Raw genomic sequence first — 14,705 nt, 5'->3', positions numbered from 1 at the left:
CGGGGCTATGCGAAAAACAGGGGGGTGGCTATATTAGTGGGGAAGCGGGTAATGTTCGAGGCAAAGACTATAGTGGCGGATAACGGGGGCAGATACGTGATGGTGAGTGGCAAACTACAGGGGGAGACGGTGGTTTTGGTAAACGTATATGCCCCGAACTGGGATGATGCCAATTTTATGAGGCGGATGCTAGGACGCATTCCGGACCTAGAGATGGGAAAGCTGATAATGGGGGGAGATTTTAATACGGTGTTGGAACCAGGGCTGGATAGGTCGAAGTCCAGGACTGGAAGGAGGCCGGCAGCAGCCAAGGTACTTAAAGATTTTATGGAGCAGATGGGAGGTGTATACCCGTGGAGATTTAGCAGACCTAGGAGTAAGGAGTTCTCGTTTTTCTCCTATGTCCATAAAGTCTACTCGCGAATAGACTTTTGTGCGCTGGGTAGGGCATTGATCCCGAAGGTGAGGGGAACGGAGTATACGGCTATAGCCATTTCGGATCACGCTCCACACTGGGTGGACTTGGAGATAGGGGAGGAAACAGGAGGGCGCCCACCCTGGAGAATGGACATGGGACTAATGGCAGATGAGGGGGTGTGTCTAAGGGTGAGGGGGTGCATTGAAAAGTACTTGGAACTCAATGATAATGGGGAGGTCCAGGTGGGAGTGGTCTGGGAGGCGTTGAAGGCGGTGGTTAGAGGGGAGCTGATATCAATAAGGGCACATAAAGGGAAGCAGGAGAGTAAGGAACGGGAGCGGTTGCTGCAAGAACTTTTGAGGGTGGACAGACAATATGCGGAAGTACCGGAGGAGAGACTGTACAGGGAAAGGCAAAGGCTACATGTAGAATTTGACTTGCTGACTACAGGCACTGCAGAGGCACAATGGAGGAAGGCACAGGGTGTACAGTACGAATATGGGGAGAAGGCGAGCAGGTTGCTGGCACACCAATTGAGGAAAAGGGGAGCAGCGAGGGAAATAGGGGGAGTGAGGGATGAGGAAGGAGAGATGGAGCGGGGAGCGGAGACAGTGAATGGAGTGTTCAAGACATTTTATAAAAAATTATATGAAGCTCAACCCCCGGATGGGAGGGAGAGAATGATGGGCTTCTTGGATCGGCTGGAATTTCCCAAGGTCAAAGAGCAGGAAAGGGTGGGACTGGGAGCACAGATCGAGGTAGAAGAAGTGGTGAAAGGAATTAGGAGCATGCAGGCGGGAAAGGCCCCGGGACCGGATGGATTCCCAGTCGAATTCTATAGAAAATATGTGGACTTGCTCGCCCCGGTACTGACGAGGACCTTTAATGAGGCAAAGGAAAGGGGACAACTGCCCCCGACTATGTCTGAAGCAACGATATCGCTTCTCTTAAAGAAGGAACTATTTCCTATTTCCCTCCTAAATGTAGATGCCAAGGTCCTGGCCAAGGTAATGGCAATGAGAATAGAGGAATGTGTCCCGGGGGTGGTCCACGAGGACCAAACTGGGTTTGTGAAGGGGAGACAGCTGAACACGAATATACGGAGGTTGTTAGGGGTAATGATGATGGCCCCACCAGAGGAAGAAACGGAGATAGTAGTGGCGATGGATGCCGAGAAAGCATTTGATAGAGTGGAGTGGGATTATTTGTGGGAGGTGTTGAGGAGATTTGGTTTTGGAGAGGGGTATGTTAGATGGGTGCAGCTGTTGTATAGGGCCCCAGTGGCGAGCGTGGTCACGAATGGACGGGGATCTGCATATTTTCGGCTCCATAGAGGGACAAGGCAGGGATGCCCTCTGTCCCCATTATTGTTTGCACTGGCGATTGAGCCCCTGGCGATAGCGTTGAGGGGTTCCAAGAAGTGGAGGGGAGTACTTAGGGGAGGAGAAGAGCACCGGGTATCTTTGTATGCGGACGATTTGCTACTATATGTGGCGGACCCGGCGGAGGGGATGCCAGAAATAATGCGGATACTTGGGGAGTTTGGGGATTTTTCAGGGTATAAATTGAACATGGGGAAAAGTGAGTTGTTTGTGGTGCATCCAGGGGAGCAGAGTAGAGAAATAGAGGACCTACCGTTGAGGAAGGTAACAAGGGACTTTCGTTACCTGGGGATCCAGATAGCTAAGAATTGGGGCACATTGCATAGGTTAAATTTAACGCAGTTGGTGGAACAGATGGAGGAGGATTTCAAGAGATGGGATATGGTATCCCTGTCAATGGCAGGGAGGGTGCAGGTGGTTAAGATGGTGGTCCTCCCGAGATTCCTCTTTGTGTTTCAGTGCCTCCCGGTGGTGATCACGAAGGCTTTTTTTAAAAGGATTGAAAAGAGCATCATGGGTTTTGTGTGGGTCGGGAAGACCCCGAGAGTGATGAAGGGATTCTTACAGCGTAGCAGGGATAGGGGGGGGCTGGCACTACCGAGCCTAAGTGAGTATTATTGGGCCGCTAATATTTCAATGGTGAGTAAGTGGATGGGAGAGGAGGAGGGAGCGGCGTGGAAGAGATTAGAGAGGGCGTCCTGTAGGGGGACTAGCCTACAGGCTATGGTGACAGCACCATTGCCGTTCTCACCGAGGAACTACACCACAAGCCCGGTGGTGGTGGCTACACTGAAGATTTGGGGACAGTGGAGACGGCATAGGGGAAAGACTGGAGCCTTGGGGGGGTCCCCGATAAGAAACAACCATAGGTTTGCCCCGGGGGGAATGGATGGGAGATATGGAATGTGGCAAAGAGCAGGAATAACGCAACTGAAAGATTTGTTTGTGGATGGGAAGTTCGCGAGTCTGGGAGCGCTGACCGAGAAATATGGGTTGCCCCAAGGGAATGCATTCAGGTATATGCAACTGAGGGCTTTTGCGAGGCAACAGGTGAGGGAATTCCCGCAGCTCCCGACACAAGAGGTGCAGGACAGAGTGATCTCAAAGACATGGGTGGGGGATGGTAAGGTGTCAGATATATATAGGGAAATGAGGGACGAAGGGGAGACTATGGTAGATGAACTAAAAGGGAAATGGGAAGAAGAGCTGGGGGAGGAGATCGAGGAGGGGCTGTGGGCAGATGCCCTAAGCAGGGTAAACTCGTCGTCCTCATGTGCCAGGCTAAGCCTGATTCAGTTTAAGGTATTACACAGGGCACATATGACTGGAGCACGGCTCAGTAAATTTTTTGGGGTGGAGGATAGGTGTGCGAGGTGCTCGAGAAGCCCAGCGAATCATACCCATATGTTTTGGTCATGCCCGGCACTACAGGGGTTTTGGATGGGGGTGACAAAGGTGCTTTCAAAAGTAGTAGGAGTCCGGGTCGAACCAAGCTGGGGGTTGGCTATATTTGGGGTTGCACAAGAGCCGGGAGTGCAGGAGGCGAGAGAGGCCGATGTTTTGGCCTTTGCGTCCCTAGTAGCCCGGCGCAGGATATTGCTAATGTGGAAAGAAGCCAAGCCCCCGGGGGTGGAGACCTGGATAAATGACATGGCGGGGTTTATAAAGCTAGAGCGGATTAAGTTCGTCCTAAGGGGGTCGGCTCAAGGGTTCACCAGGCGGTGGCAACCGTTCGTCGAATACCTCGCAGAAAGATAGACGGAATGGGAAAAAGGCAGCAGCAGCAGCCCAGGATCGGGGGGGGGGGGGGGGGGGGGGGGGGGGGGGAGGAACCAGAAGGACTCTCAGGGTTGTTAATATACACTGTATAGTATGTATAGGTCGTTGCTACAGATAATTATATATTGGACTGTTAAATTATATTTTTGGAGAGTGTTACTTGTGACAAGGCAGTTGCCAATTAGGGCTAGTTTTCATTTTTGTTATTTATTATTTATTCATTTTTTGTTTATAAAATAGGTCATTGTTATTTGTGTTGTTATAATATTGTGTAAAGGATGCACAATGTACTGTGTTGGTTGACCAAAAATTTTCAATAAAATATTTAATAAAAAAAAAGGATGAAAGTTTAAAAAATGTTAAAGAAGTTTGGAAATTGTAGTAATCGACTGACATATTTGTTCATGATACAGTGTAGGCAACATTGTGATTGTCATCTTGCGGGGAAGAATTGGCTTTTATTATTTTCCATGTTCTCATTGTGTTTGCTTATGTCTGGGTAAATCTGATGAAGACTACACAGAGAGGGTGTATATATACCAACACTGGAAATGACGGATTAGATTAAAAGCACTACTTTCAATTTGTAACTTCTACGTATTTCAATACACCAAAAAGAACACCAAATTTTCACTTAACTTACCCCAGGTACAAATGTAAAGAGGTTGTACTTCTGGTTTTTGATGGCATTTCTTGGATATTTGTCCTCACACTTCTCTGGATGTCCCAGCCATACCGTGCGAGCTTTAAGCTGCTTCTTTCTCCGACAGATATTAGCCAGACAGTCGCAGCAACTGAAAGACACAAAATACCTAAATATTCACCTATGCTTCATGCATCAGAAGTAAATTATAGTAGTAAGCAATTCTATCATATTAAAATTATTGGTTTAGTACCATCTGTTGATAACGTTTTCTTCCTTCCCAGGTATATTTTGCATCAGAGCAATTGTTCCCGAGTCAGTGAAAAGTGCTCACAAAGAACTGCTCACTGCTCTCACACATCAGAAATAAATAATCTCTTCTTTCTCTATCCAATCATTCTACTCTTCCAATTTGCAAACTGCCCAGGAGGTATCATAATAAAAAAATGAAATGAAAATCACTTGTCACAAGTAGGCTTCAAATGAAGTTTCTGTGAAAAGCCCCCAGTCACCACATTCCGGCACCTGTTTGGGGAAGCTGGTACGGGAATTGAACGTGCGCTGCCATGGTCTGCTTTAAAAGCCAGCTATTTAGCCGTGCTAAAGCACATCAAATGAAGGAAATAGAATACCCACCATTAATGACCAAGGTTGTTACAGTCAACACAAACTGGAATGCTAATTCTGATCCCTCAATTTCAGGATTAAGAACTTCTGTTATGTGGTCACATTTAAAATATCATATTGGCAAACATTGAAATCGGCATGATCATTAAAGATTTTCAAATTAATTAAATTTTTTGCATTTTTGACTTTACAAGTTGATGAACTGGGTACGGTTATAAATTCTGCTATAGGCATACATTTCCTATTTTATAAATCTACTCACTACACTGCAAAGTAAAAATTTGTGATGAACATAATGGAATATTAAATCGAATTACACAGAAATAACAAACAAGTTTCAAAATGAAAATAGAATATGCGATACTTTGGCAAATGCATCTGATCAAATTTATCCTGCTTCCCTTTCTGTCCCTTCTCTTCATACAAAGCTACTCCTTTTTGGTTTACCGAAAACAAAATAAAGGACAATATCTGGAAAAGTACCAATGAAATCTTGGCATTCGATGCAAAATGGAATTGAACTTACATAGCAAATGTACATTGGTACTGTATTTATGTCCCTTCCCTCGTTCTCTCCCTAATCATCTTCATAAATGAGTTAGTTTGCTTTAGTTTTCAAAACTATGAAATAAAAGTTCCCAGAAGCACAGCATTTTCAAATTTTGGGCAGCAAAACATATTTTTTCCTTAATTTTCATCTGTACACAGTTACAGTTTGATAAAATGCATGTCTGCCATCAACTGCAACTAAATTTTCTTTTATATTTCTCTGGTATTATATAAAAACACTTAATGATATTGAATTCATGTTCTGTAGAATTTGCACAATCGGTGCAACAACACTTTAATAAAATTTATTAATCAATACTACAAGATAATATTTTATTGCCCATGCACTGTAATTTTACACACTAATCTCTTATATGGAACTTTATTGAAAGCCTTCTGAAAGTCCAAATAAATCACATCCACTGGCTCCCCTTCATCAACTCTATTAATCACATCCTCGAAAATTTCTAGTAGATTTGTCAATCATGATTTCCCTTTCACGAATCATGCTGATTCGGTCTGATCCTGCCACTGTTTTGCTAGTGCTCTGCTGTAAAATTCTTGATAATGCATTCTAGAATTTTGCCCACTACCAACGTCAGGCTGATTCTTAATTCCCGGTTTTCACTCTACCTCCCTTTTTAAACAGTGTGGTTAAGATAGCTGCCCTCCAATCTGTAGGAACTGTTCCAGAGTCAATATAATCTTGAAAGGTGACCACCAATGCAACAACTATTTCTGGAGCCACTTTCTTAATTTAAAAAATTCTTTTTTCCATAAATAAGGGGCAATTTAGCACAGCCAATCCACCTACCTGCACATCTTTGAGTTGTGGCAGTGAGACCCACGGAGACATGGGGAGAATGTATAAACTCCACACAGACAGTGACCCGGTACCTGATCAAACCCAAGTCCTCAGCACCATGAGGTAGCAGTGCTCTGCGCCACTGTGCCGCTCAGCCACTTTCTTAAGTGCTCTCGGATGTAGATTATCAGGCCATGCCGATTTATCGGCCTCCAATCCCATCAATTTCCCCAATACCATTTATCTACGATTACAGATTTCTTTCAGTTCCTCCCTCACACTAAACAGTGTTCCCCAACATTTCTGGTACGTTACTTGTGTCCTCCTTTGTGAATGCAGAACCAAAGTATGTATTTGGTTGGTCAGTTGTTTCTTTATTTCCCATTATAAATTCCTCTGTTTCTGACTGTAAGGGGACATTTGTCTTCACCAATCTGTTTCGCTTCACATGCACATAGAAAATTTTAGAGTCAGCTTACTCTCGTATTCCTCTCAATCAATCACAGGTCTCGCAGCCCGACCACCAAGCCTGGTGGCGTTGTCAATATGCCATTCCAACAGAATCCTACGCCGAGCAACAAGGGAGGCGAAGGCCACAACAGTCTTCCTACCCTCATCAGCTCTAGCATTTCCGATACCCCAAAAATCGCCATCATAGACTTTTGGCCCTTGGCAAACAATCACGGCGGCAAAATCACCCCAATCGGCCATCACAATGCCGCAACTTCCAATCTCTTTTGTTCCAGCTCCTCCAGCTCCCATCAACATTCAGTTCTCCCCCAGTTTGTGGTCTCTGATGAAGTTATTGGTCTCCTCTGGGGTTTCAAAATAGTACTCCCAGCCTTCAAATGTCACCCACAGTATCGCCGGGTACAGTACCTCAAACTGGAGTTGTCTTTGATAGAGAATCGCTTTGGCCTTGTTGAACCCATTGTGTCTTTTCACCAGCTCCGCATCAATGTCCTGATAGATTCAGACCCTGCTCCACCCCCATTCACAGTTCCACTTCTCCCTGGCCCATCACAGGACCACCTTCTCCACAAACCTATGGAGCCTCACGATCACTGCCCACGGCAGCTCCCCCGTTCTCAGGTTCTGCCTTCGGGACCTGTGCACCCTATCCACCTCCGGGGCCTTGCCCTGCATCCCCTCTGCCACCAGCATCTTCGAGACATATCTCTTGACACTCGTGCCTTTCACACCCTCAAGCAATCCAACTTTACGGAGGTAAAAAAACAAACTTATATATGAAATTTATCCTCTACTAAAAGATGGATCAAATTGTTAGTTTTAAATAGCTAAAGTAGCAAAAATCTGTTTGTATCTCAGTTATAATAATTTTCATTAATTAAACTGTGCATTCCAGTTCTGCTCCCCCCCCCCCTCCAAATATTTCAACAAAAATGTTTCATGGATTTGGACACTTGGGAAAATCAGGAGTTAGGGAGCTTGGTGCTGAGATCAAAGAACAGCCATGATTTTATTGAATGGCATCGCAGGCTGGAGGAGCCATATCAGCTATTCCAGATTTCATTCCTTATGTTCTATATTTTTCATTTTTTTTTGTAACATAGCAATCCTATATTATCTCTAAACTGCCCAGGAAATGCAGCGGTCAAAAGCCACGAGAAAAGCTGGGTAAATAAAGGCCACTGTTAAGTGTATGCCCAGTTAACCCTGTATCTTTAAATTCTCTCTCATTGTAAGCAGAGAATAAAGTCATCAATTCTTCACATCAGACACTGCCTCCATGTATTAGGTTCTAATTGCTCAATGAAGCATGATTGAAACAGTTTTTTGTGGTACTGCAACCCATTACTGAAGTGTTCTTTTGATATACCACAACCTTGGATATAGCACAATTTAGACAGGGAAATTGTACACCACTTATGATACTGACAACTCCTGCGTTTTTTTTTTAAAGTATCGTAGAAAAAACTAGCGTGCTAATGCACTAAGCATGCAAATTACACCTCAGAGTATCCTCATTTCAATTACAATGGGCAACATGATAGGGTCTATATCAAGTGCTGTACATGAAAACCAATATCAGGGATATAATCTGCTGAGAAGATAATGTGTATTTATCACAAATCTCCTCTATACAACTGTAAATTTAATAAATTAAAAAGGCTGAACACAAATTGGTAGGGTGCCAGATTCCTAACCAGAAGGTTTTGTAAGTTTGAGTTCCACAACTTGCCTGTCAGACAAATCCACCTGTCTCATTTGGGTGAGGTTTATTTATTTTCAGTCAGGCTGGTGTATGAATTTCATAAATATAAAAAAAGCACATCGCTTAAAGTCCAACTTGAATTGTACATCCCAGCTACAGTGTTGGTGTTCACCTAACACAAGAGGACAAGTGCGGAGAAGGTACAATTGAACAGACAGCCAGTGAAAATGACCTGGAGCTTACTGCCCATGAGGGTAGTGGATGCAGAAATGATTAACAATTTCAGAAGGAAATTGGATGGGCACTTGCTGGAAATAAACTTGAAGGGTTACAGATACAGAGCAGGAAATGGGACTGAATGGATTGCTGCACGTAGAGCTGGCATGGGCTTGATGGGCCAAATGGCCTCCATTTATGCCATAAATTACTATGAATTAATAATAATCTTTATTGGTGTCACAAGTAGGCTTACATTAACACTGCAATTAAGTTACTGTCAAAACCCCTTGTCGCCACACTACAGCGCCTGTTCGGATACACGGAGGGAGAATTCAGAATGACCAATTCACCTAACAAGCACAGCTTTCAGGACTTGTGAACTGAACAATATCTAAAGTGTTTATTTTATTGAAAGGTTGCCACATAATACTTTGAACTACTATTTAAAAAACAATCTTTCAAGAATTCCCAAAAGGATAATGAATATCATGTCTGAATTCTACCACATAATATTGTGACCCGTAAGGAGCTTGTTTGCTTTACAAGTGGTGAGAAAAACATTGAAATGTCTCTAAGGAGCAGCACAGTGGCGCAGTGGTTAGCACTACTGCCTCACGACGCCGAGATACCAGGTTCGATCCCAGCCCTGGGTCACTGTTCATGTGGAGTTTGCACATTCTCCATGTTTGCATGGGTTTCGCCCCCACAGCCCAAAGATGTGCAGGGTAGGTGGATTGGCCATGCTAAATTGCCCCTTAATTGTAAAAATGAATTGGGTACTCCAAATTTATTTTGAAAAAAGTCTCTCGCTTCCCACAAAATTTCAAAAATCAGTTGAGATCCCTGGTCAGCAATTATTTAATGAATCTCATTTTGAACCCAGTGTAAGTGGGTTGGTTTGAACGAGTTAAAATCTCACCCATTATTTCTGCCTTGGTGTCACACCTCCACCTTTAGTCACTTTGGACCTTTTAGTATATGAATCATTTTTAAACAGTCAATCCTTTTTGATCATTTAGTTTGACCTTTCCGTTCCTCAACAGCTTGGATATGTTTCTATGTTTCATACATGACAGCAGTGACTACACTTCAAAAAGGGTATTTCATTGACTGCAAAGCACTTTGGGATGTTGGATGGTCATGAAAGTGCTGCATAAATGGAAGTAGTGTGTTTAATTCGAAAAGAAATTGGTTGCTTAAACAAAGCAGAAATTTTAAAGTGCTTTTTGAACAGTGCAGTTGGCCAAATTGTGTGGTGTTTGGGGGGGGGGGGGGGTGGGGGGGGAGAGGAAAGAGAGAGAGAGAGAGAATCTGAGTGCTTGGTTGATAAATAATAAAAATGGTCAACAAGCACTCAACCTTTCTGAAGTTTAGGCCATATCCAGTTTGAGTGCTCTTGAAATTTGGGACAATTGAGGGAATACTTACACCATGGTTGGAGACTTGGCATAAAGCACATTCATTTTGCACTCCTAACAGCAGTTAAAGTGCAACAAAGTCCTAAGTCTGGAGTCAGCTTGTCCCAGAAAAGGAGTCCTTTATCCAATTTGTATCGTACAAGTTAAAACTAGCTCAAAGCTGCAAGTGCTGTGTACTAATGCTAAACCAGTCATAAGAACATCAGAAATAGCCAGAGTAGGCTACCCGGCGCTCAAGCCTGTCCTACAAGAACAACTGCACTTTCCTGCCTGCCCCATTAAACCTCAACTCCCTTGTAAATTAAAAATATGTACTGTATCTCGCATCATTCTTTAGTTTAACTGGAGGACAGTTTAAATCAGGAAATACCAAAAATAGTTCAGACTGCAATGAAATATCATAAGCAGGCTAAACCACAAATTGGCAGCACAAGTTACAATAGACAGTGATAGATTAGGATTTTCTTTGCAGTTTAAACCTGCACAATTGATAATTGACCACTGAAGATTATACTGGTTTTTAAATGCACAATAGGAAACAGGTTAACCTATTCGACGCATATGCTAATTATAAATGAAAATACAATAGCCAATATACATTTCATTCATGAGAAAGATTGGTTAAAGAGAGAATCTTTTCAAATTCATTCAACATGTTTTAATGATACGCACACATGCAGGAATTATTTATTTCAAAAAGACAACTTCACAGGAGGTACAGCCCTTTGGGTGTGACAATGATGAACGGAGTCATAGTCTCGTCAGTTTGCATTGGCCTTGCTCCAAATCCTGAATTGTCCATTCCTCCCCCTGCCTCCCTCCCACCCCCAACCCCTTCAAGTTTTCATATCAGATTCATGTCTTTTAATCGATTTTGCTCTCCCACTTCTTAGGTAGCACTGAATTACTGGGATAGCAGATTAACAGCTTCAAAAAAAAGGCCACAGTACTTTTGTGTCATTAACCAGGATGGTAAAATTCAGGAGACAGTTATGTCAGATAAGATTTATCAAACAGAGAGCATCATTCTGGGATTGTTAAATGTGCGTATGTACGTGAGTGTGTGTGTGGATGTGTAATTTTCCAACCTTGTCTCACTGCTGAGCCTTCCCACCAGCAGCACATTCAGAATTAACTCCAGAAGTTAAATAGCTCTAATTATTTTGCAACACGTGCCTTCATTTACTCCTGAATGCCTCCTGGCAGCATCAACATATATTGCTCAGCAACACCCAACAGAATAAAACCTGCAAACTGGCAATCACCATTGAAATTTCCCTTTAGTTTCTAACTGTGTTACTGGCAGCAGTCCCACGATTGCCATATATACGAGACAGCAGAAGTGTTGCTGCACTCAGCATCACTTCTAAAGCTGACTCTCGTGCGTTACCAGCTTTTACAATATCATAGGGCGCACAAAATAATACATCTAATCTACAGCATTTCAGACTTTGAGAATCACGTGAGCCATAGTTTTTCTGTCAATTTGTGATCCAATTATTTTCCAATTGAAACAGTCTGCCACGCAGTGAATAAAACTAATGGCTTCCAAATCAAATGCAAATAAACTGAAAGATTTGGTTTCCTCTCTGAATCACCAAGTGCTGCACTCTACATCATCTTCAGTTTAGATCTCCAGAGCCATTTCTAGAGACCCCCACAGGCAGTTTCCATAATGCTAAAATGAGCTGCAACACAGCCATGCACATGAACATGAACATATTTTTATTGGCCAGAATTTCTGACACCCAGCCTACCTTCTCCAGGCCGTCCAGCTAAACATCATATTTCTCAAGTTAGAAGTTAACTAGTCTCGAACCAAGGTGCAACAATTTTACAAACTTTAGAACTACTGAAGTTAAAACATTTGAAGCATTACATAGGCACTGCTAAAATGTGCAAATGCAAAACGTGATGAAAATCAAGCGGTGTCATTGGCTGCTGTGGATCATTTGTTAACCTGATTCAATGTACAAGGGTACAGGCAAATTATTCACTAAATAAGCAAGGCTTGGGAATGCAAAATAAAGCTAATGTAGCCAAACTAACAAAAACACACTTCACTAACAGCTTACATTTATATTGCATCTTAACATAGTATATGTAGGAGTGACATTACACAGAAGTCAACAGAACCAAAGACGACGATATCGGGGCAAATGAGAGTCATAGTGGTCAATATGGCCCAATAATATAGCACATGTTCCAGGAAACCTCACAGGATTATTATTGAACAGAATTTGACAGTCACATAGGGAGGTAATAGGGCAGATGATGAAAAGCTTAGTCAAAGGTTTTAAGGAGTGCCTTAATGGGGAAAAGTTGAGTGGTTGAGAGAAAGGAGGGGGAGGCCACAAGACATAGGAGCAGAATTAGGCCACTCGGCCCATCGAGTCTGCTCCGCCGTTCAATCATGGCTGATGTGCTTCTCATCCCCATTCTCCTGCCTTCTCCCCATAACCCCTGATCCCCTTATTAATCAAAAACCTATCTATCTCTTGTCTTAAAGACACCCAGTGATTTCGCCTCCACAGCCTTCTGTGACAAAGTGTTCCACAGATTCAGCACCCTCTGGCTGAAGAAATTCCTCCTCATCTCAGTTTTAAAGGCTGTGCCCTCTGGTTCTAGTTTTTCCTACTGGTGGAAACATCCTCTCCACGTCCATTCTATCTAGGCCTCTCCGTATCCTGTAAGCTTCAAGACGATCTCCCCTCGTGCTTCTAAACTCCAACGAGTACAGGCATTCGTGCCTAAACAGCTTCTACACCATGCAGTTCCTATATCACCACAATTTCTGCAGAATTGCAACTGGTCAATAGAAAGGTTAACTGCGAATTTCCAAAACTATGCTTTTGCTATATTGCTTTATGCACATCAATATTTTATCATTTTTCTAGATGACAAAAAGGTACAAAATAATTGTTTGAGGGAACATAGAGCACCCCACTGACCAGATTAATCCACTCATTATGCCTGCTCCTTCACTTCCTATGGAAATAATCTTCGGTGGTGGTACTATTTTCATATGGACAAAGTGTTTTTGATAACTAGGTAGATGAAAATCTCATGGCAGAGAGAAATCAATCCATCTTGAAGCCCCTAGAGTACAGATCTATATGTACGAAGTATTGCTAATTTCACAAGCTTTAATGGAATTCCAGCTGCGTTAGTGAAAAAACACTGACTGTGCATAATACCACATAATCGAAAAAACAATGAATTGTTGTTGATGTTGCTGCTGAGTGCATGAAGGACCTTTTCAGAATACCTAACTGTGGAGAACAAAAACGAAGAATGAAGCGAGTTCTCTTAAGGTTGTGAGATAAAACAGGCAGAAAATGGTCACAAGTTGACTGAATAGTGTTTTGACAAATTTGTCTTCAGGTACAAATGTGGAAATAACCTTCTCACCGATCTACCAAGTAGTACACTTCTCTTTGAATAAACTGGGTGGAAGAGTTAGCTAAAGAATATATTCCTCAGTCACATGCAATCTACAAACGGAAATAAATGCTTCTTCTTACTGCAGATGTTTTACAGGGTTATAGGTAAATCGTATTCCATCAGATTCAGCCAACTGGAGAGAACCCACAATACAGGCAAAGATAAAATAGATCAATTAATTAAATCAATTAATAATGTATGCACTTCATACATCAGTGGTCTAAATCTTTTCCTCTAACAACCATCAACAAATATCAGACTGATATTTTGTCACTTTTTCTTCAGATTAAAACAAGCGGGAAAGGAATAAAGGAGGCTAGAATTTCAATTGCTGTGTACAGTGCGATGTGCAAGACGCAATTTCCTATCCCAAATGTCTAGTATTCCTCGAGTCAGGAACATGTGGCTCTGGTAAAGTTTTTCATCAGCCCCAAAAGAATCTCACACCACAGCCACGTCACTTGGTAGACTCGGCTTTAGAAAAGACGGCCTAAGAGTGTCAAACCTGTCAGAGTACACAAACTTCGGTAATAGGAGAAGTTTGGGTGGTGGTGGTGGTGGTGGTGGTGGTGGTGGTGGTGGTGGTGGTGGTGGGGGGGGGGGGGGGGGGGGGGGGGGGGGAGAAGAGAGAAGAAAGCAGTTTTATGGAGAGAAACACAATTGCCTCGAGTTTGTGATTCACATTTTCTCCCAATAAATATGACAATATTACACGGTTTTAATAACCAGAAGAAAGTATGAAACTGAAATTCTGAAATAACCATGCTGCATATCTGCCCCTAATCTTCACAAAATAAAATCTGAATTGGTAATTTGAGTGGCTAATATATCTGCCGTCTGTACTTCAATATAATTGGCTCAAAAATTAATAATCAAAAAGCACAATTCTGCAAAATAGTCACATGACGCCTTGATTAATATGCTAGTTCTAAACTCTACACCAGATTACTATCAAGGTTTGAAAAATTTATGTTTTTATTGGCACACCCTATAAAGTTTCCTTGTGTGCCAGCATTTGATTAATGCATAATTTGAATTAAAACGGTTGCTTTTACTACTGAAAGCCCATTTAGTATAAAACAGCTTCAAGCAATTTGAATGATGGAATATATTTTCTGACATAAAATAAACTGGAAGATTCAACAAACTCCTGGTTCTTATTCAGAGCAATGGAAACTGACATGTCTAATATGGAACAGTGCAGGAAGCAAATCAAAGAAATAACGACAATTCTTACCCTGCTAG

The 14,705-nt window shown here is 42.5% G+C and overlaps 1 protein-coding gene across 1 annotated transcript in view; it reads right to left on the bottom strand.

Annotated features, from left to right (window-relative positions):
- The window catches only part of atp9b (ATPase phospholipid transporting 9B), a 412,539-nt gene that overhangs the window by 317,014 nt on the left and 80,820 nt on the right, over positions 1-14,705 (bottom strand). The window contains exon 3 of the mRNA XM_072466981.1: positions 4,223-4,373. Coding sequence (XP_072323082.1) covers positions 4,223-4,373 — 151 coding nt within the window. The remainder of the gene's footprint in view (positions 1-4,222; positions 4,374-14,705) is intronic.

The sequence above is a fragment of the Scyliorhinus torazame genome, chromosome 11, assembly GCF_047496885.1.
Source record: "Scyliorhinus torazame isolate Kashiwa2021f chromosome 11, sScyTor2.1, whole genome shotgun sequence".
Taxonomy (NCBI): domain Eukaryota; kingdom Metazoa; phylum Chordata; class Chondrichthyes; order Carcharhiniformes; family Scyliorhinidae; genus Scyliorhinus; species Scyliorhinus torazame.
Note: the sequence above shows the minus strand (reverse complement) of the source record. Positions and strands in the feature narration are given on the sequence as shown.